The sequence below is a fragment of the Sciurus carolinensis genome, chromosome 15 (assembly GCF_902686445.1).
Source record: "Sciurus carolinensis chromosome 15, mSciCar1.2, whole genome shotgun sequence".
Classification (NCBI taxonomy): domain Eukaryota; kingdom Metazoa; phylum Chordata; class Mammalia; order Rodentia; family Sciuridae; genus Sciurus; species Sciurus carolinensis.
Window position 1 is genome coordinate 41,460,934 of NC_062227.1, and position 23,697 is coordinate 41,484,630.

At 34.9% G+C, this 23,697-nt stretch overlaps 1 protein-coding gene across 1 annotated transcript in view; it reads right to left on the reverse strand.

The window, feature by feature from the left end:
- Window positions 1–430: 430 nt before the first annotated feature.
- Window positions 431–23,697, reverse strand: part of Trappc8 (trafficking protein particle complex subunit 8) — an 87,632-nt gene continuing 64,365 nt past the window's right edge. Inside the window, exons 26-29 of the mRNA XM_047526398.1 lie at window positions 17,936–18,037; window positions 10,549–10,692; window positions 4,320–4,411; window positions 431–3,436 (exon numbers count right to left, since the gene is read on the reverse strand). Of these exons, the coding sequence (XP_047382354.1) occupies window positions 3,202–3,436; window positions 4,320–4,411; window positions 10,549–10,692; window positions 17,936–18,037 (573 nt within the window). The 3' untranslated portion in view covers window positions 431–3,201. The remainder of the gene's footprint in view (window positions 3,437–4,319; window positions 4,412–10,548; window positions 10,693–17,935; window positions 18,038–23,697) is intronic.

A 23,697-nucleotide genomic window follows, 5' to 3' on the forward strand; every position in this document is an offset into this window, starting at 1 on the left:
GATATGAATTTTCTGTTTCAGGAACAGATCAGGAGATAGAGAGTGAGGTGCAGGAGTCAGACAATGACACAGACTGTGAGAAAGTAGGTCAATAAAAAATGATGACGAATGATAAAGGTCACCCAAGGACTTTTAGAAAATCTGGATGTCTGGTGTTGTTTCAGAAGCTTTGTACTGTGCTTTGATGCAGCAAACTTCCATCACCACAAATCTTGAAGATTTTGTTAAGTACAGAGTTTGGATCACTGGTACTAGAGTAAAACGGGATGGGATAAGCTTAGTCCAGGAGTTCAATATGAGTGATGTAAAATAACTACTAAAATCTGTGTGAGAATATTCCAATTGCTTGTTATTAGAGGGAAATGGCCCCCAAAGCATCATTTAAAAACAAAAATTAAAAAAAAAAACAAAAAACAAAAATTAACCACATTTTTCTTTAATTTCCAACTATTAAGTATCACATACTGCTAATATCGAAGGCAAATGGTTAATAACAGCATTGATGCCAAATTGCATTCCTAGTGCCCTCTAGTGGACATGGTTGGTTTCAGGAATCACTTGTTAGGTTTCAGAGAAACCTTCCAAGATTTCAGAAGGGAATGCTATCTATCACTGTACTTTCTCCTCCTTTATTCTCATATTGTCCAAGCCCCCAAAATAAAACAGCAGGCTTTCTCTAAAGTGATTTCAGCTCACCCTCCTGCCCTCTGCTCACCTCTTCTGCACAATCTTCTTGGATTCCTGCCTTCCCCACATCTCTACAAAGATTTGTAGTAGAAACTTATGATAACTTCTTAAAATTTAGCATTAAAATTTTCACTTAAGGAAAATTTATAGTATTCTCTTTCTAGTTATGCTAAAAGGGGTTTCATTTGCACTTACTGTTATTTATATAATCATTTGGAGGATGAGAAGAAAGATTTCAATTTGGACAGCTGCCATGATCCTAGGGCCACCTGAAAGTGAATGTTCTGGTTTTGTGTTTTGTTTTTTTTTCCCTTTGTCTGAAAATATGTTTCACTCCCATTCTTTCTTATTTTCATTCTCATTCTTGATGGGTAATCTCACTGTATGGGGCTGTGTCTTAGTAGTTGTCCTTTCAATCCTTTGAAGATATTCCACTGTCTTCTGGCTTCCATCTTTTCTGTTAAGTCATCTATCAATTTAATTATTGCTACTGTTAAACGAAGTTTTGGGGCTGGGGCTGTAGTCCAGTGGTAGAATACTTGACAAATGTAACTCAGATCCCAAGTTTGATAGCCATCACCCCTTCAAAAACAAACAAACCAACAAGGCACAGTGGCAGCACATACCATAATCCTAACTACCTGGGTGGCCAAAGCAGGACTACAAATTTGATGCCAGTCTAGGCAACTTATCAAGACGCTGTGCAAAACAACATTTAGAATATTCTGGGGAAGTAGCTCAGTGGTAGTGTTTATCTGGCATGTGCAAGGCCCTGGCTTCAATCCCCAGTTTGGGAGCAGGGGAGGAAAAAGAAGTATGCTTTATCTTCTAGATTCCAGATTATTTCTGCCTTTGTCTTTCATTTCCAGTAGTTTCACTCAGATGCATATGAATATAGGTTTTTTAAGAATTTATGTTTTTTGGGATTTACTGAATCTTGAACCTGCAACCTGATGTTCGTTTTGGAAAATTATCAGAGATTCTCTCAATACTGTCCTATGCTTTCCCTCCTTTCTTTCTAGATACTTATAAACATTACAAGACGTTTTTACTAAGTTCAGTATTCTCTTAGCTTTTTCCCTATTTTCCATTGTTTTTCTCTTCTCACTTCCATTTATATTATTTCTCCTGGCATATATACTTCTTATCTTGAAAATATGTGCAATGTATGACTGTGTCTCTAGGTCACTGCTTCCTGAGTGATAAAAACTCCCAAAGCAAACAATCCCAATTATGCTGGCCTTATCTCTCTGGCATTTCCTCTCCTGGATTTTGATCCACTAATGACTGATTATAATGGCAACACTTCAGGAAGAGGTTTTCTTTTGTTAACATTTTACTTCTCCTCAGCAGGAAGGCAAATTACCTAGTCTGTCACAACCACCTCAGAGTCAGCAAGGTAGTTATTTACAATAAGTTCAATAAGCTTTGATCTTCCTTTCCACTAGGAAAAGTGGATTATTCACATTTGTAAACAGGCATCAGACATGACGAATTTAAAGACAACATTCATTTGCTCATGTATAATAAGGCCATCAAGGACTTTAGGAAATTTAAGAATAAAGACCATATTTCACTTTCAGAAACAATGGCAATAAAGCTTTCACAGAAAATTGGGCGGGTACCTGCTGTATATGGTTGGCATTTATTTTAAATAGAGAATATATTAGGTCTTCAGAAAACCAGATTTTAAAAAAGGCATCTAATAAATCTATACAGTGAATAGCATGTCTTTATTCTATTTACAGTACATTTGTTATAAATATAATACATTTTTGAAAAGCTTATTTAATTAACTTGAGTAGATTTATATTTAAACAGATCAACTCAATTGTTAAAGTAATATAATAAAATGATTTTAATGACAAAAATCTCATATTGTGAAATAGTGCACTCTATACTGAGATGAACGAGGAAAAAAAGTCAAACTCCTTTCAAAACTATTATTCAAATCATCAGAAAAAAATTTTTTTTTCTCTTTACAAAGTTATATATAAGCCATAGGAACCACCAGATACTGAAATATGAAGACTCTATAACCAAAGTTCAAATTGATTTTGGAGAGGTGTGTGAAGCAAGACAGGAAAAACTGTATTTAACACTCTATAGAACTTCACAGTAAAGCTGGAATTTATAGACTAATGGCTGAACAGTATTGCCAACAAGGCCTTTCCTTCCTCAAAATCATCTCCTAATATTCATACCACTGACAAGTTGTAACAGCAGACTTAGACATTGTTTTTAAGATGGGGCTTAATAAGGTGCATGGATATGCTGAGATTCTGTATTATGAGTATGTAAATTATTACCAGCTTTAAAGAAAGAAAAAAAAAAAAGAATATAAGTATTCTCAGTCCAACAGGGTTTGCATCATCAACAAAGTGACAGGTTGAATTATTTTGCAGCAATCAGACAACCACCTCCAAACACGTTAGGTATTTCAAATACTGTTGTAAAAACCATTCAGGAAAATTAAACTGATTCTTGTGGATTTCAGTATAAATTTGCAAGTTGTCACACATTATTGATGATGATTAGAGCAGGCATGGAGTTCTGCTGACTTGTTTCAAACACTGTAACTTGGTCCGATAACTTGGCAAATACCCTAGGAGTTCCAAGGTTATAAACACCTGTATGAACAAAGCAAGCTTTCAGCTGCAAACTGTGAATTTCCTGGCTTTTAAGCTGAAGTTTATATTGTGTCTGTCCAAGCCATGTGAATGATCCATGAATTTCCAATGCTTCTGGACTAAAGGAGGAAGAAAATGGTAAGTTGCAAGGTTTTTTCTCAATAATTTTTCCCCATAGTCCCATTACCATAATATCTTTCATCTAATACTTCTATTTCTAGAAATTAATTCGTGGAAGGCAGTTGTTTATTAATCATAACAACATATTACTATAACACTTACCATGTATTAACAATTATTATTTTCTAGGCAAAATACTAAGAGAAGATTATCTCATTTAATGCCCATAAAATCAGTTAGTAAATGATGGAACCTGATTTGAAATTTGAGAATTTTAACCCTTTGGGTTAACCCAGCACCCACAAATGGGCATTAGTTAAATAGTTTATGATACACACAATTACACACATGTGCTTGGATTTGAGAGAGCTATCACAAATCATGTTTGGGGTGTTACACAATAATATATATAATACATGCTTCAAATTATTTTCCCAAGAATCCAAAAATTTCTGAGTTCTAGAAATCTCTTGGGGGAAGGAAAGATAGTGGACTGAGACAGACATCATTACCCTATGTACATGTATAATTACATGAATGGTGGGAATCTACACCGTGTACACCATAGAAATGAAAAGCTGTACCCCATTTGTAGATAATGAATCAAAATGCAGTCTGTAAAAAGTAAAAAAATTAAAACAAATAAAAAAACAAGAGTGTTTATCTTTAGGAATTTTTGTTAAGTATTATTTTATAATTAGGGGGAAAAATTCTAATGCCTCTGAAACTTTTCTGTAATACCATACCAAAATCAGGGCATGCTTGAGTAACTTTCAGTGTCAACATTAGGCAATTATCTGAATAATTTCAAAACAATAAAGTGCTCTAAAATGACATTAAACCCTAAGCTACAAAACAAACTTTCACTAAATAAGTCTTTACCTTGTGGTTTTATGCCGAAGATCAACTATCACGTCTACATCAGCCTTAGAACAGTTAGAAAGTAAAAGAGTGACTGGCACTAAACAAAGGCTAGGGAAGAAAAATATACAAAAAAGGTTAGCTATATATTTTTTCTTAAAAATAGCTTTCTTAAAAATAAAGCTTGTGAATATCTAACAGGGCTATGGATATAGCTCAGACTAGTGTACTGGCCTAGACTTGGGTTCAGTTCCTAGCACCACAAAACAAAACACACACACACACACACACACACACACACTCTCTGTTGACTATCTTAACAGAACACAAGCACTTTAAAAATATATTCAAGTAAGGGAAAAATCAAGTTCCAAAATGATTCAAGATAACTTACTTTGTAAATCAAAATATGCTAATACAATGCCTCAATACTAAGTATATGTATATATTACACTTAGTATTAGAATATATACTTTCTAAACAATACGGTAAGTAATACAGATTTCCCTAAGCAAAAACTACCCTAGGTTGTGCTGGTGCTATGCCCTAACCTCCCCGACAAACTTCTCACATGGTGGGGAGGGCAACAAAGACAGATAAGTAGGTTTCCAGTCTATAGCATCTCATTAAGTTAAATCTCAACTGCATAATGTAGACCCAAGCAAAAACACAAGAATTTTTGCTATTCTGTTCCTATTTGATCCTCAAATGTCAAATTCTTTATGCCTTATTTAAATGCTACTAGAAGAAAAGTGAACATTTGGATATTTCCTGGTCTCTTCATTCTTCCTCTTCCTCCATTTACTACCTCCGTAAAGAGTGCCCACATTTATTCCGGCAAAACTTAGGCTGTCAGACTGACTCTTCCTACTGCCTCACTAGCCCCCATTCCCAATCATCTTCACAGATTCCTGTCAATTTTCTTTCCCAGGTATTTCCGGAAACTTAATTCACTCTTTCTCATTTTCCTTACAAGTTCAAGTTACCATATGTCTTGATATATGCATGAGCCTTTTGTTTGCAGTTCTGGGGATCAAACCCAGAGCCCTGCAAATGACAAAGTGCTCTACCACTGAGCTACATCTCTACCCCTATTTATTTTATGTTGAGACAGGGTCTTGCTACATTGCCCAGGCTGGTCTCAAACTTGTGATCTCCTTGCCTCAGCCTCCCAAGTAGCTGGGATTACATACTGATACAATTCAGTCTTTGCGAATCAGAGTTTCTCACACCTGAGCATGCACAAATATCACCTGGTGGGTATATTTCAAAAAAAAAAAGACTGGTAAGTTCTACTCCTAGATTTTTCTGACTCAGTATGTCTGGGGAATGGTCCCCAAAATTCCCAGTTGCTGCTGCTGCTAGTCTGAGACTACATTTTTGAAAACCACTGCTTTATACAACAGTCTTTCTGAACTGCTAACTGATGAGCCACAAATAGTGCCCAGAAATCAAACTGCTGACAATGATTCCACAAACTCTGCATCTAATTATTTGATTATTATTAAAGGCCTGGGCTCTAAAGTCAGTTTACTAGTGTTCAAATATTGGCTAAGAGAAACCCTCTATCTTACTTTGCTCAACTATAAACAAGGAATAATAATAATACCTACCACTCCTGGAGCTTTTTGTTGTAACTAGGTAAAACAAAACACATTAAGTACTGAGAATGACCAGTACACTTTCTAAACCTTCATGAACATCATCCTATGATTTTGAAAAGCTTATAGCACCTAACATAGCATGATTTACCTCTTTGTTATCTCTGGTCACCTATTCTTTCTTATATTCTCATTTCCTCTACTGCTCAACGTTCTACTGTCATGACCAAGCCTCCTACTACCTCATTCCTCCCACATTTTTATTTTTCTTTTCTGGAATTCCCTTTGCGTTGAGGATACTTCCCTATATCCTCAACCTCTTCTCTTTGTTTCTACACGTAACTTCATTTAAAAGTTGGCTAAGTACACAATTTCCTGGCTAGCCCTTCTTTACAGTAATACATGCTGCATTCCTTTTCTTTTGTGATAGAGGGATTGAGCCCAGGGGTGCTCTACCACTGAACTACAGCTCCAGCTCTTTTTATGTTATATTTTGAGACAGGGTCTTACTAAGTAGCCCAGACTGACCTTTAATTTACAATCAGTTTGAATGGAAACCTGCCTCAGTTTCAAAATAGCTGGGCTTATGGGTATGTGCCATCACACCTGGCTGGATGCTGTATTTTCCAACATCTTCCACATCTCAAGGTTATTGATGAAGTTCTCAATACCAATCCTTGATGATTTTCTCCTCCTACCTTTCCTATAAGAAACCTTCATTCTTTTGTCATAAGCTATGCCAGAGTTTTCATATTTTCTTCATAGTTCCTATGCTGACCAAACTCACACCAGTGATAGTAACTCCACATAGCATGGGTACTTTGGGAGAAGAGAAAGAAATGGCTATTTTGAAATAGATGAGGTACAGATGAGGCATGTGTATGATGAAACATGTACAAATGCACCTGCTCAATCCATCAAGCAGATACACAGCACCTAAGTAAGGACACTGCCATAGCACTCCCCTTCCACATCATCTGCTATTTTAAAAGCTTTGCCATGTGTTTGTTTTCTCCCTTTCGAGTCTTGTTGTTATTCTGGACAGCTTCACTGTCTAGGGAGATGACTCTCATATAACACTTTCTCAAATCCCTCACTTACCATGGCCACAATCTTCAGTACTATTCAAAACTCAGTCACCCAACTTTCATGACCATACCATGAACTTTTTTTAATCACCCAAAAAAGCTATCTCTGAAATAATTCTCAGTCACCTACTCTCTGACCACTATTTCCCATCTCTCTCTCGTCCTCCCAATTATCCTCTCTCATTTCAGAAGGATGTTCTTTAGTTTCACAAGGATACCTAATCACTCAGGCCTCTATTTCAGTTCTTCTTAACCTTGGTTACTGTGATAATTGTTTAGCAGTTATTTATTCCCTTTACCTTCCCTGTGGGGTTGTGTATCATCCTTGTTGACTATGGAGGTGAGGCTATTTTGCCTATGGAATTTAATGTCTTTGATGGAAGCAGAAGCCTTAAATTTGCATCTGTAATTTGATTCATTCTTTGTACATTAGAAACATGCAATGTGAAGAGGGTGGCTGTCCTCCTCTGAATTAAGACCCAAATGTATGTGGCACAGACAAACACAACTTTCCTCAAGTGCCAAACCCAACCAACCCACAGACTGGAGCAAACTTCAAACTAGTCACCCTACAGACACATAAGCATAAAAAACTGATGCTTTACTATAAGCTAACTGCATTTTGGAGTGGCTTGTTAGGAAGCATTATTGCAGTAACAGTGACCAACAGAGATGCACGCTGGTATTACCTGAAGACATGTTAAAAATACAGATACCTGAGACTTGGGTTCAATTCCCAGTATCACCCAAAACAAACAAAAAATATACATGCCTGGCTCCTACTCCCAGAGATTCTGATTTTATTACCATGAGCTCTTTGGGAGTTTCTAAAATTCTCGGGTGATTTTAATATGCAATCAAGGTTGGAAAAAACTGCCGCGTTTTACCTTTGTTTTATCCTTGAGCATGCCTACACTGTTCTCCCATATTTCTATGCAGAGTTTTGATTCTGTGATGCTTCATTGAACCACTCCTCTGATTTGATTAGTCCTGTCCTGTTTCACATGCTTCCCTACACTGCCTAGTACGGTGTCTTCTAATCCCAACAGACAATGTGGAGAATTCCTAAATATCCTAGCTTCCAAAGTACAGCACAGATTTTAACCACTAAGGTGAGAAAAAGCATTGTGAAATCTAAGATATTTAGGAAGGACATGAAATAAAACAGATTTAATAAATATGGATAAAGTAGGACAGGATTAAAATGGAGTATCATGCTGGGTGTGGTTGCGCACATCTGTAATCCCAGCAACTCAGCAGAACAAGGCAGAAGAATTGCAAATTCAAGGAGAGCCTCAGCAACTTAGTGAGACTCTGGATGTAGCTTAGTGGTAGACTGCTCCTGGGTTCAACAACAACAACAAAATACATCATGGAATCAAAACTGTGCATGGAGCTATGTGAAGCCAAGACACGTTCAATAAGAATAAATATGAAAGCCCTCCTACCCCCTCAGCTTTGGCCACACATTAGAATCACCTGGAGTACTTTAAAAATCCAGATGCCCAGCATCTAACCTGGGCCCATCAAACTGGAATATCGGCAGTGGAACTGAAGCATTAAGCACCTGTATTTCTTAAATTTCCCTAGGTGATCCCAGTGGTGCATCTGTATCAGACAAAGGCACATAAAATGAGTTCTGCACATTAACACCTCAACAGATTTAAGATAAAAATTATTTTAAAATTAACTTAAATGGCTAATTTTTTAAAATCTGACAAGAATAAGTGTAATAAAGGTGTGGAACAGGAGCTACCAGTATATACTGCTAACAGGACATGCAAATTGGTAAAATCACTTTGGAAAAGTCCCTAGGTAAATCTCAAGGGGGTAAAAAAAAAAGGCAAGCACACATGAACTATGACAGGTACACAAGAATAGTCACAGTGGCAAAATCAAACCCTTCAAATCTGAAGATAATCCAAAAGTCTATCAAAAGTAAGGTAAATAGATGAATTCTGCTACATTCAAACTTATTTATATAGAAATGAAAGTTAATTCCAGTTTTAGCAGTGGTTTACTCTTACTGACATATTACAAAAGCTGGACATAAAGTGAATATACTTTGTGAAATACTGCTTGTACAACAAAGTTCAAGAAATATGCAAAAAAAAAAAAAAAAACACAGGTTTGAACCATTTAAGTTAATTTATAATTTTATCTTAAAACATCTGTCAAGGTCTTAATTTTGCCCAGAACACCAGTGTGTCTTCAGCCAGTTTGTCATTCCTCTCAATTGTTATCCTGGAATTTCACCTTTATCAAATTCTCTACCTTTGACTCTCTTATCTCAGACTGTTCTGAGTAGTTAACCTTGCTCCTACAAACACTCCCTAAAATGGAAGTGCTGCATAATGCATAGACTTGTTAAGATTTTTTCCTGCTTGTTTCTTTCCCTGTTTCAATATAAAATTTAGTCCAAAGCCAATTCTGTCATTTTTCAGTGTGTAATTCTTTCTGGGTATTAAGAATTCTGGTACTCTCCTTGCACCACATTATTTTTCCAAGACTATGGACATATCTTACCTAGTACAAAAACAGATATTAGCAGATAGTCCATGATCTCCATTCACGGACATCCCTGACCACTTGAAAGAATGGTCAACACTTAGTAAATGTGATCCCTTACCACCCTTTCTCTTCTCAACGTGTTATTACCATGTTTCTACCCCCACTATATAGTGATAATCTTCTCAAAAATCATAAATGATGTTTTTATTGTCAGACCTAGTGAACAGTCCAGTCCATTTATTATTTGATCTTTCCAGAGTATTTTCAAATGTTAACTATTTCTCTATCTTAAACAGTTCCCACAGACCTTTGAAATGCCACCTTCTTCTTGTTGGTCCTTTCTTCCTAATTCTTTAATTGCTCCATTTTAGTTAGTCTTCTCTGGGGTTCCTTTATCCTAAGCTGAACTCTAAGGTCCCATTGTTCATTTTCTTTTTGTCTTATCTCAACCCATCTCATTCCCAGCTCCATTTAGAGTGACTCTACCAAAACTCATACCTTCAATTAGTGCCTATAGACTTGTCCTAGTAAGTCTTCCCTCCATCTCATGTTTGCAAATTAGCAACCTTTGAAGTGTCACCAGATTTTAAGACTTCCTATTTTTAGAACTTCATATATTCAAGTTATTTACCAAGATTATAAACACATCATGCCCCATGAAATTTAGCACTTAATAAATCTTCAGGAAAGGCACTATCTAAATTTGAACTGTTAAATGAGTCCATATTATAGTCATGTTATAGGTTTAACTAGTGACTAAAACAATAAAAAAGAAATGTTATTTTTCTCTTGTTCCTCAAAAGGAAACTTCAAGCAACTCAGAAGTGAACAGGCAATGTTCAGGTACAACTGCCACATAAATAGTAATTGTGGTAAAGGGTAAATTACTTATAGGTAATTTCTATAGACTCAATATTATTCTAAATTTCTTAGGTATTTGGGTTAATGCCATTGCCTGAATAAATAAGCAAATAAATACACAAAGTGTATAACTATGTGTGTACACATGTGTGAATTATAGGAAAATTTTAACAAAATGAACCTCAAACCTTTTTGATGAAATGGATGATTAAATGATTCTGGGTAGTGAAGACTTGTTTTAATGAGATTAGAAAGCTGGTCCACTGATGGTCTTGAGGAAACTGCAGTGTTTTCTGGCCTGAAGAATTTTAACAGTTCCATTTCTGGTGGTTCCTGAGAAAAGAAGAGATTTATGACAATAGAAACATTTCTTTGTTTAAAGAGAGAGAGAGAGATGTAGTATAAACAAACAAAAGAAGTTAAAACCAGTAAAGAGAATATAAAGGACAAACAGTACTTTTCCTTCTATTAACTAACAGTTGTTGTCATCTGCACTGTAATTCAGAATAAAGATATTAGGATCTGGAATTATCCATTCACTTATTCATTCAGTGCTAAAGTTAGGATTGAATTCCAGCAATTTCACAAATTAGCTCTGTGATTTTGAACTTTACTTAATATTTTAAGACCTGATTTCCTCATATGTAAAATTGGGTTCAAATAGGGTTAGATTTTATCAGAGTTTGATGTGATTCTCTTTCAGTAAAATTGCTTAGAAATCTGCATGTAAACATTCAATTGCACAGCACCTGCTTTAATAGTTGAAAATCAAAGATTGACTTAAAATTCAATTTTAAAAGTATATTGCTATAGATTACAGTGCTTTAGCTATATGCTTGAAGGTTAATAGCATGTTAAAAATCTTAATACAGCCAGCATTAGACACACTGTAAATATATTTTAAAATATTAATCATTATTATCTAAATGAAAATAGAGAAATATTCTATTTCTATATCCTTTCTTAATTATTTTCACTCTATTTTCCCTCCCCACAAACAAGAATTTTGATTTTTAATTTCCTGCTAACCTAGTTTGACTCTGACTTATACCCAGGGACTGGCAAACTACAGTTAATGATCTAAATCCTGCCTCCAGTTTTTTTAAAGAAAGGTTTATCAAAATAGAGCCACACCCATTTAATCTCAAGGGTTTACGGCTGCTTCTAGATTTCACTGACAGAGACTGCCTACCCAGCAAAGACTTGAATATCTACTTTCAGGCCTTTTTCGGAAAAAGTTTGCTGATCTCTAAACCTATGTGGTTATGAAAACCAGCATTAAGTTTGTTCAAAATGAACACTGTGGTACTGATTCCAATGATTGAGGTACAGAGTCAATCCACTGACAAGTGAAGTAAAAAATTACCATTTTATACACACCACACACACATATATATATATTCCAGTAACATGCTGATGTTATTGGTAAAACATTTAAAAAAAATAAAAAAACAGCGTATATCCTAGTAAATGTTAACAGATAAAGATATAAACATATGGGTTAACAATTTAATGTCTAGAAATTTATTCATAAAACATACAAAAAGCAAAACATTTGAAACTAGTATGATACACAAATATATGGAAATTGACTAAAAAAAATCTCATGAAAATAAAAAGGAGATGAGTAAAGGAAAGGGACTAGGTGCAGGGAGGAAGGGAGAGAGGGGGAAAATGCTGGGGAGTAATATTGGCCAAATTATATTGTTACATTGTTTGCATATATGAATATTTAACAATGACTTCCCCACCATCATGTACAACTATAATGAACCAATAAAAAATGGAAATAATAAGATGACATTAAAAAAAGTAAACAGGAGGAAAATTGCTCAGAAAGTTAAAGGTTTCATGAGATCTTAAGTGGCACAGTTTCTATTTGACCCCTAAAGCCTATGCATTTAATAACTGTGCTATCTTTCTTTTTCTAATCATGACTAAAATTACAATTGTTATATATCTTCTGTTGCTTAAACAAGAGAATCAAGATTATGAGGACATCCCCCTATACCTCACAGGTTTGTTATGAGAAGTACTAATATGAATCAACACTTGATAAATGCCAAACACCCAATAAATGATATACAGTATTTACCTATGTGATTACATTATTCCCTGGTACCAGATAAGAGAATTTTCTGTAGCTGGAATATAATATTTTAAAAAGCACTGTATAAAATAAACTATTTCAGACTTTAAACAAATTTAAATTGGCCAATGAAAGACTCAAACACAGAAGTGGTACACTATGTTAACAATGTCTACCTTGAAGAAGTTAGTTGCTCACCTTTTGAGGCCTTAAAAACTGAAATTAACCTTGAGATTTCACCTTTTTCCAGAGTCTATCATTCAGCCTTACAGACTCAAGTGCTTAATATATATCTTCTTAGAAGTTGCATTACAGTGTGATGCTTAATCAGTATAACTGAGTTCATGCAGATGAATATGTAAAGCCAGAATGTAATATAATAATATAAAATGACAAATATACTTGCTAACAGTCTAACCATGAACAATCTTTCCATTAGAAGGCTGTTCTGGAAACCAAAATTCCTGAAGACTGCTTGTTGCCAAATATGGAATTAAAAAAATCGAACTAGTCAGATAACAAATGTTGACTGGAATAAGGTTGACTCCCCTACATAATAAAGATGTAACTGAAGGTACATCAAGTACTAATGTGGGTGAGCAGAGTCCATTTACCCCTGGAACTGTGCTTGGTCTAGGAATCTGCAACAACATCACCTTCAATTAATTTCATAGCTGATCTACTCCCCCTCTGAAGAATGGTTTCTTTGTATAAATGTGGAAGGAAATAAAAACAAAAATACCCTTAGACTTCCCTTTCATATATATATATTTGTTTGGTTTGTTTAAGGGAAATTGCATAGGAAAAAAAAAGATGAGGTTTCACTATGCTGCCCAGGCTGGACTCAAACACCTGGGCTCAAGAGATACTCCCGCCTTTTGAGAAGCTAGTACTGTGTTGCCACCACTTCTGGTTCAGAAAAATGCTTTCAAAACACTCAAATAGTTTTATGATCATCTGACATGTAATCAAATTAGCAGGCTCTTATATTAAGACATAATAAACTATAACTATCACTCTGCTTAGACCTACAGTTTACTAAACAATATCCCCTTCTCACCTTTTTCATTAAATTTTACCCTTGAGCAAAATGCTTTAACATTTCACTTAAGATGTACTAAGTGTGAAACACATCTTAGAAATCAGAATTGAGTCTGATAAGTAGACACATAAAAAATCTGGGAACAGAAGATGTCATATGTTGCCTAATCAAGTTCCAGTCAACCAACAACTGCATTTGAGGTTGGTTCCACAAGATTATAATAGAGCTGAATTTTTCTATTGCCTAGTGATATCACAGCCATCAAAATGTCTCTAGCACAATGCATTATTCAAGCGTTTGTGGTGACACTGGTGTAAACAAACCTACTGCACTGCCAGTCATATAAAAGACAACCAATTATGTACAGCATATAAAACCTGATAATGATAATAAGTGTTACTGGCTTATGTATTTATAATACTATATTTTATCATTATATTCTTTTCCAGAGTAAGAGGCATGAGTTTATCAGAAAGGATCTGAAAAGGGGACACTCTGGGTCTTCTCTGAGAAGGACCTTATCATCATTTTGGAGTACACTGCAAGTTTACTGTAACATACTACTGCTGTATTATGTTGCAAGTAGTAGCCTCCCATTTACCATGCCCCACCCCTCTCTTTTTAAAATTAAATCCAAGGCTTTGTGCATGCCAGGTAAGCAAGCACTCTACCAACCATTGAGCTACACACCCAGCCACCTGTTTCATTTCACTCAGCACAATGCCCTTCAGGTTTTTCTATGTTATCAGAACAGAAGTTCCAACTTTTTAAAGGCTGAATATTCTATTGCAAGTAGCCTCAAATGTTTACCCTGTCTCTTGATTGCATCATTTTCTGTTGTGCCTGATTTAATTTTGTTTTGCTCATTACAGCCTAGAAGCAATAGGCTGCAACACACCATACACAGACACACAATACAGATTAGGTGCATTGTAGGTTCTACCATCTAGGTCTGTGTAAGTCCATGATAAGTACACTTATTTGATGGAGCCTCATTTGTAAAATGGGATAATTCTATCTGCTTTGCTTAGAATATTTATGAGGATAAAAGAATAAAAATTACTTTGTATTTTGTAAACAACAGAAGATCAATATGCTCCCCATTAGTTTTGGGGTACTTCTTACTTTCTGGCACCATAAGATCCTACAGCTCATCTTGTATTTCTCCTGCCCTGACCCTGGAATCAAGCATTGTTTCGAGGAACCCTGGTTTCCTTAAAATAGAGAATGATAAGTTTTATGCTGAAATGTTTGTTGCAAATCAAGAGCTACAATATGGATAAATTTCACAAGCTTGAACCTTGAATTAATGCCAGACAAAAAGAGTACCATTATTATATGATTATATTTATATAAATTCAAAAAAAGCAGTTTTACTTTTGACTTATAAGTCAGAGAGAAATAGTTAGGTTTATTCTGGGAGAAGACTTGGAAAAAAAAACAGGAACAGAATAGAAGCAAAGCTTCTGAGGTGCTGGTTAGGTTCTATGTCTTGACTGGGTATTAGATTGGAATATTCATCAATTTGTAAAAACCCAATGAGCTATTTATTCACTTTTCTCTATCTATATTTAACTTGAAGTTTAAAAAAATTTTAATATATTCAAATCATTCAAAAATTTGATAATTCTAAATTATACTGAATAAAGGTAGAAGACATAGCTCAATGATAGTGTGGGCTTAGCATGCATTAGGCCCTGAGTTCAATCCCCAGCACTAAATAAATATATTATACTGAGTAAATTTCTATATATCATTTGCCAGGAGAAAAACATGTGAACAATAGCCAATACAGGATATGTATGGCTGGAAACTCATTTCCTGAGAAAATATTAAAAACGTTTCTCTCTCTCTTCCAGCATAAAAGTAACAAGTATTTTCACAATCAATGCAAAGACAATTTGTACAAGTCATTTCTCAATAAGGGTTTGATTCTATTTTATGAATGCCACAAGAGGGGAAATATGTAAAGTACTATTAATCATTGTTTATAAGTGAGTAATAAGCTAAGATTAATCAAGTTAAGTAATTCACAGTAGGTCATCAATATTAGTCTTTGGGTTCCAAATTCATTATCTACAATGTGATGAAACTGCCTTATCTTCCAAGCTTAAATTCTCTTTATATATATATAAAAACCTATATACATATAACACATGTGTGTACATATATATATATATAACATATATAAAACATACGTAACATTTATTATTGCTTTCAAGTTTTTTTACATACATATTATGAGACAGAGAGAGAGAGGAGGGGAAACAAACTATTTTAATAGTAATATATTGAAATAGTGGCATACAGAGAAATAAAAGGGCTATGTCATACATACCATGTAACATGGGAATAGAACAAGAGTAAAGTTATAGAAAACATACAACTTCATTTTCTAAATGCTGTCTTGACACTGAGACACTCCAACTTATCAAATGTTTATGACATTAAGAAATAAAAACGAGGTTTTTATATTAATTAAACTGAGAAAACCACTTTCCTTAAAATAAGCAACAGATTTGGGGTTAAATTTAGTATCTCCATTAAAACAAATGGAAAATTACCATTATATAATCAAGAGAGTAAAAACTGATTCAAGTTATAGACTTGCCAACAGATGCTAAAATTAGTAGAGAAACCATACATTTACATTCTCAAATGAACTCCCAACAAATTACTTATCATTATGAAAAAACAAATAACTTGTGGAGAAACATGGTAGATACTACCTTAATCAAATGATCTACCACTAATAATGTGACAAACTACTATCATGTCCTCTGATGTAATACCCTGAGGACACAACATCACTTATGTAGTAGTATTTCTACCAAAAATGTACAACTTTAGTTTAATCATAAGAAAACATGAGAAGAACCCAGAGATATACTACAAAATAACTGGCCCAGGCTCTTCAAAAATATCAAAGGAAAAATCAACAAAAAAAGGCTAAGAAACTATTCCAGATTAAAACAGACTAAAGAGACATGACAACTAAATGCAATGTGTGATCCTGTACAGGAAAAACCAAATAATTGTAAGGATATAACCGAAATCTCTGATGGCACCTGAATATGGACTACATATGAGTAATGAATGCACTAAGTTTGAACTTCCTGAATATCTCAATAGTCATTTCTGATTATGTTACTGTCTTTGTATTTGAATATACAATGTAGCATGTAGGGGCAGAGGGACATAGGTCTGCAGTTTACAATAATTACTTGAGAAGGATTAAGGAAAAAAATTAACATACATGTAATACTTAAAAAGAATAAAGCAAGTAAGACACATGCTAACTACTGATGAACCTGAGTGAAAAGTGTGAGGTAGTTCTATATATTATTCTTGCAACTTTTTCTGTAAATTTGAAAACTATTTTAAAATAAAAATCATCAAAAATAATGGAGGAGCACACCATGGAAATTAAGAGCATTATTTAAATAAACACAACATAGAGCCACTATTTAAATAACTGGACAAAGTGTGATTAAATTTTCTATGTAAGAGTTTTTAGCAAAAACTTTAAATATTATTTTAGAAAAAAATAAGAAAGCATATTAAACACTGTTATGGTCTGGATCTAAGGTGTCCCCCAAAGTTCACAAGTGAGACAGTGCAAGAAGATTCACAGGAGAAATGATTGGGCTATGAGAGTTTAACTCAGTCAATGACTTAATCCTCTGATGGGATTAACTGAATGGTAACTGAAGTGGTAGGGAGTAACTGGAGGAAATAGGAATCAGGGTGTGGCTTTGAGTATCTGGAGAGTAGAGTTTCTCTCTCTCTGCTTCCTGATGATGCCAGCTGCTTCCTTCTGCCATGTTCTCCCGCCATGATGCTCTGCCTCACCTGGAGCCCCAAGGAATGGAGCCAGACTTCTAGGGACTAAGACTCTGAAACCATGAGCCCTCAAATAAACCTTTCCTCCTCTATAATTGTGCTGGTCAGATTATTTAGTCATAGCAGCAAAAAAGCTGACTAGAACAAACCCTATTGCTACACAACTCCAAAGGACACCCTTTACATGTCCCCTGGAGTGTGGTGCTGTTATAACAAATAAAATAGACACTATGCTTCCCTTCCTCTCAAGCAAATCATTTCTTTATGTAGTTTTGAAATCTAGATTTAATATAGAATATATCTTAGGAAAACAATACCTTTACAGGTACTTATCAACTTTGAAATTAATTTTGCTCATTTTTAATTTTATTTTCTTATAGTACTAAGGATTAAACTCAAGTCTTCAAGCACTCTAGGGAAGTACTCTACCACTGAGCCACATCACCGCCATCATTTCTAATTTTAGTAAGTCTTCTGCTACCAAACCAACCCAAATCCCAATATAAATCCTGAACAAATCAGATCCCTTCAAATATAAAAATCAATCAAACTAAAAACTCCACAAGTTCACAGGAAAGCCCCCAAACAAACTACATTATTACCTGTTTCTGAGGATAAGAAAAGGCTTCTTTTCCTATAGTGCGAAGAATTACATGATGCTGACCTTCCAAAATCAGCTGCTTACTGTCTTCTACAACATATGCCTTAAAAATACAAAGCACAAAAAATGTTATCCTCTTTGGTAGTAACTGAAAAAAGCAACCAACTGAACATCTGATGGGAGGCAGAAATACTTTAGCTAATATCTATAAATTATCAATAATCTTGGTTATTTATTCATTCAATCAATAAAGACTGTGCCTACAAAATCTCTTTTGATTCAATATAATTCAAATGGCCTGGATACCTGAAAGAGATAAATCTTGAAATCTTTCCTAATTCTCTCTAGATTCTTAAGAAACTGCTTCAAAAGAATTATGTCATAACACAGGGTTTGTCATCTCCCCCTCCCCACTGGAATGCCAATATATAGGGAAAGTTTTTTTCTTATATTCTTGATTCTAAAATGCCCTAGGGTTCATCACAGGAGAGAATAAATAGTGAGAATAATCATAAATCCTATCAGTGGAAATGTGATGTCCTTGGGACACCTTAAATATAAATACATATGCTTTAAAAAGAATTTTTTTCCTCTAAGACAGCTGATTTCATCTCTATTAAATATTTGTTCCAGTTTATAAATCACCCTCTTTAACTGCTTGTTTCAGAGAACATATATTTTTTTTATCTTAAATGGCTCCAATTTACTGTTATTGTTGCATTGTGCAAATACAGGCTTAATTTTTAAAACCCATTTTTTTAACTATTAGATTCAACAAACAAAAAATACTTAGTCAAAATGCTATAAGTTTCTAATACAGGTTTATTTCAATTCTGAACTTAACTTACTAAGGAGTAAACCCAGGTTAGCACTCTACACTGAGCTAAACCCCAATCTCCCAACGGTTCATACTTTTTGAATAGTATTGCATTAAGGCATGGCATAGCCCAGAACCTATTCAGCATCCCTATGTGCAAAATCAGAAAGGCAGGAGTTAAACAGTTAGGGAGGTGACCTTTAATTCAAAAGTGGATGAAAGTTGATGGATAAGATCTTAATACAATGTCAGACATCTTTTCTAACAGTCCCATGGAATCCAACAACAGTTGCCATGACTAATTCTATCATGCATCCTCCTCTCTGCACAACGGCTTAGATTTTTTGGGGGGTGCGAGGGGATTACCAGGGATTGAACTCAGGCACTCAACCACTGAGCCACATCCCCAGTCCTTTATCGTATTTATTTAGAGATAGGGTCTCACTGAGTTGGCTGGCTTTGAACTAAACGATCTTACTATTCAGCCTCCCAAGTTGCTGGGATTACAGACGTGTACCAGCACACCCAGTAAGACTTTGACTTTTTTAAACAAACTTATTTCTGGTTAAGACTGGTCAGGAGTTGTAGAATCTCTTTTTTTCCAACTTTCTTTTTTCAAAAAATTTTTTAAGATTTTGGTTTTCTCTTGAATCATATTTTATTCAGAGTCCTATGCTTCCTGGGCATCTTAGTCGACATTTAAAATGACTTTGCAAGTCTTCTCTAATTTAATGGTCATTTCTACATTCTCTAGAGCTCTCACTCAAAAACAATCTATCAATCACTTTCTCACTGAGTATCAATACACTAATAAGAACTAGCTACCACCAACTTCATATCTGAAACTTCCACTTTCCAAAAGTCAAGGATAATCACACTTTTAGATAGTGTTCTTCTTCAAGTGATCAGTAGTAGTAGTGGGGTTTTGTTCAGGACCATCTTTTAAAAAAAAAAAAAAACCTTCCCGCCAACGCAAGTTATTGTGAATTTCAAAATCAGTACAGAATACAGCATACAATACTCAAAATCTTGTCTCAAAACATTGCAGATTGTTACATGGCATGAACCTGTGGAGTGACACGCCATGAATGCCAAGAGTCTATTATACTTAATTGAAATGAATGGTGATTTCTATCAAGGGGCCATACTATTCAGCCTGAAAACAGGATCATCTTGATTTTCAGTTTTAAAAACATTTGATCTCAAGTTAATAGGATGTAAGTGATCTTTTTAACATAAAACACAATGACAGCAATCAGGTTACTTAAGCAATAGTTCACCTGAAACTTAATGAAGCGTGGCTTCAAAAACGGTTTTATAGGGCTGGGGAGATAGCTCAATTGGTAGAGTGCTTGCCTTGCAAGCACAAGGCCCTGGGTTCGATCCCCAGCACCGTAAAAAAAAAAAAAAAAAAAAAAAAAAACACGTTTTATTTTTATTAATTAAAAAACCCCCCTATGATAAATCTTCCCTTTGCATTTTTTCATATTTTACTGGTACATATTAGTATACATAACAGTGGAATTTGTTGTTGCATATTTGTACATGAATGTGATATAATGATAAAATTTGGTAAAGCTCATTCTGGCAGTATTTTCCCTTTCCCTGTCCTCCTCCTCCCCCTGGTCCTTTTCTCTATTCTACTGGTTCCCTTCACCCTCCTGTCACAACTTTCTTTTCCTTTATCCTCTCTAGCTTTCACATATGAGAGAAAAAAAATATGAACCTTGACTCTCTCATTCTGGCTTATTTTGCTTGGCATAATCAACTATAAATGATATAGTTTCATTCTTCTTTGTGGCTGAATAAAACTCCATGGTGTATATATATAACATGTTCTTTATTCATTCATCCACTGATGGACATTTAAGTTAGTTCTGTAGTTTGGCTATTGTGAACTGTGCTACTATAAACAAGGGTATGCAAAAACTTCTATAGAAAGTTCTTTTATTCTTTGGTATAAATGCCGAAAGAATGTCTGCAGTACTAGGCATCAAACCCAGGGCCTGGAACATGCTAGACAAGTGCTCTATCACTAAGCTACACCCCCAACAACAACAAAAACATGGTCCATATAAAAACGCCTGGTTTAACAAGAAAAGCCCAGGACCAGATGAAGTCTCAGCCCAGTTCTACAAGACCTTCAAAGAATTAACACCAATACTCCTCAAACTATACCATGAAATAGAAAAGGATGGAACCCTTCCAAACTCATTCTATGAGGCTAGTATCACCCTGATACCAAAACCTGACAAAGACACGTCAAGGAAAGAAAACTTTAGAACAGTATCCCTGAAGAACATACATGTAAAAATTCTCAATAAAATTCTGGCAAATCACATACAAAAACATATTAAAGAGATAGTGCACCACGATCAAGTGGGGTTCATCCCAGGGATGTAAGATTGGTTCAACATACAGAAATCACTAAACATAATACATCACATGAACAGACTTAGAGACAAGAATCATATGATTATCTCAACAGATGGAGAAAAAGCATTTGACAAAACACAGTATCTCTTCATGTTTAAAACACTAGAAAAACTAGGCATAGTAGGACTACACCTCAACATTGCAAAATCTATCTATGTGAAGCTCAAGGCCAACATCATTCTAAATAGAGAAAAATTGAAAGCATTCCCTCTAAGACCTAGAATGAGATATATTTGCCTTCTTTTCACCACTTTTATTCAATATCATCCTTGAAACTCTAGCCGGAGCAATTAGAAGAAAGAAATTAAAGGGAAACAAGTAGGAAAAGAACTCCAACTATCACTGTTTGCCAATGACATGATTCTATAATTAGAAGATCCAAAAAATTCCACCAGAAAAATTCTAGAACTAATAAATGAACACAGCAAAGTAGCAGGTTATAAAATTAACCATAAATCAAATGCCTTCTTATACATCAGTAATGAATCTACTGAAAAGAGAAATTAGGAAAACTACCCCACTCACATAGCCTCAAAAAAATAAAATAAAATACTTGGGAATAAATTTAACGAAAGAAGTGAAAGATCTCTATAATCAAAACTATAGACCACTAAAAAAAGAAACTGAAGAAGGGTCTTAGAAGATGGAAAGATCTCCCATGCTTGCAGATAGGCAGAATAAACATTGTCAAAATGACCATACTACCAAAAGCATTATATATAGATTTAATGCAATTCCTATTAAAATCCCAATGACATTCTTCACAGAAATAGAAAAAGCAATCAGGAAATTCATTTGGAATAACAAGACACCCGGAATAGCCAAAGCAATCCTTAGTAAAGAAAATGAAGTAGGAAGCATCACAATACTAGACCTTAAATTAGAGCCACAGTAACAAAAACAGCATGGAAAAGGCACCAAAACAATATGTAAACAAATGGTACAGAATAGAAGACACAGAGACAAACTCACATATACAGTCATCTCATACTAGACAAAGGCACCAAAAACATACATTGGAGAAAAGATAGCATCTTCAACAAATAGTACTGGGAAAACTGGAAATCCATATGTAGCAAATGAAATTAAACCCCTATCTCTCACCCTCACAAAAATCAACTAACATGGATCAAAGACTTAGGCACTAGAACAGTGACCCTGCACTAATAGAAGAAAAACATACCAAATCTCCATCCTATCAGCTGAGGACCGGACTTCCTTAACAATACCCGTCAAGTGCAACAAGTAAATTCAAGAATCATAAATGAGATGAAATCAAACTAAAAAGCTTCTTCCTTATCAAAGGAAACAATCAAATACTATAAAGAGAAAGGCTGCAGAATGGGAGAAAATGAGTGCAACCTACACCTCAGACAGAGAATTAATCTCCAGGACAGAGAGAACTCCAAAAACTTAACAACAACAACAAAAATAAAATAATATAATAATAACAACAACAACCCAAACAATAAATGGGTAAAGGAACTAAATAGGCACTTCACAGAAGAAGAAATACAATCCATCAACAAATACAGGAAAAAATGTTCAACATCTCTAGCAATTAGAGAAATGCAAATCAAAACTACTCTAAGATTTCATCTCACCAGTTGGAATGGCAATTATCAAGAATACAAACCATAGGGCTGGGGAGATAGCTCAGTTGGTAGAGTGCCTGCCTTGCAAACATAAGGCTCTGGGTTCAATCCCCAGCAGCGCAAAAAAAAAAAAAAAAAAAAAAAAAGAATACAAACAATGATAAATGTTGGCAAGGATGTGCGGGAGAAAAGTACACTCATACATTGCTGGTGGGACTACAAATTGGTGCAACCTCTCTGGGAAGTAGTATGGAGATTCCTCAGAAAACTTGGAATGGAACCACCATTTGACCCAGTCATCCCACTCCTAGGTTTATACCAAAAGGACTTAAAAGCAGCATACTATAGTGATGCAGCCATATCAATGTTTATAGCAGCTCAATTCACAACTGCCAAACTACAGAACCAACCCAGATGCCCTTCAACAGATGAATGGATAAAGAAACTGTGGTGTGTATATACAATGGAATATTACTCAGCCTTAAAGAAGAATGAAATTATGGCATTTACCGGGAAATGGATGGAACTGGAGAATATGCTAAATGAAATAAGCCAATCCCAAAGAACCAAAGGCCAAATGTATTCTCTGATATTCAGTTGCTAATTCAGAATAAGGGATGGGGTGTAAGAATAAGGTATTTGGACTAAAGAGAGGGGAGTGAAGACGGGAGAAGCATGGGGGTAGGAATGATAGCAGAACGAATTGGACATTACTACCCCATATCATATATGATTACATGACCTGTGAAACTCTGCATCATGTACAACTAGACAAATGAGAAGTTATACTCCATTTATGTGTGATGTGTCAAAATGCATTCTAGTATCATGTATAACTAATTAGAACAAATTTTAAAAAGAAAAAAATATTAAAAGAAGAAAAAAAGAAAAAAAATACCTGGTTTAATAAAAATA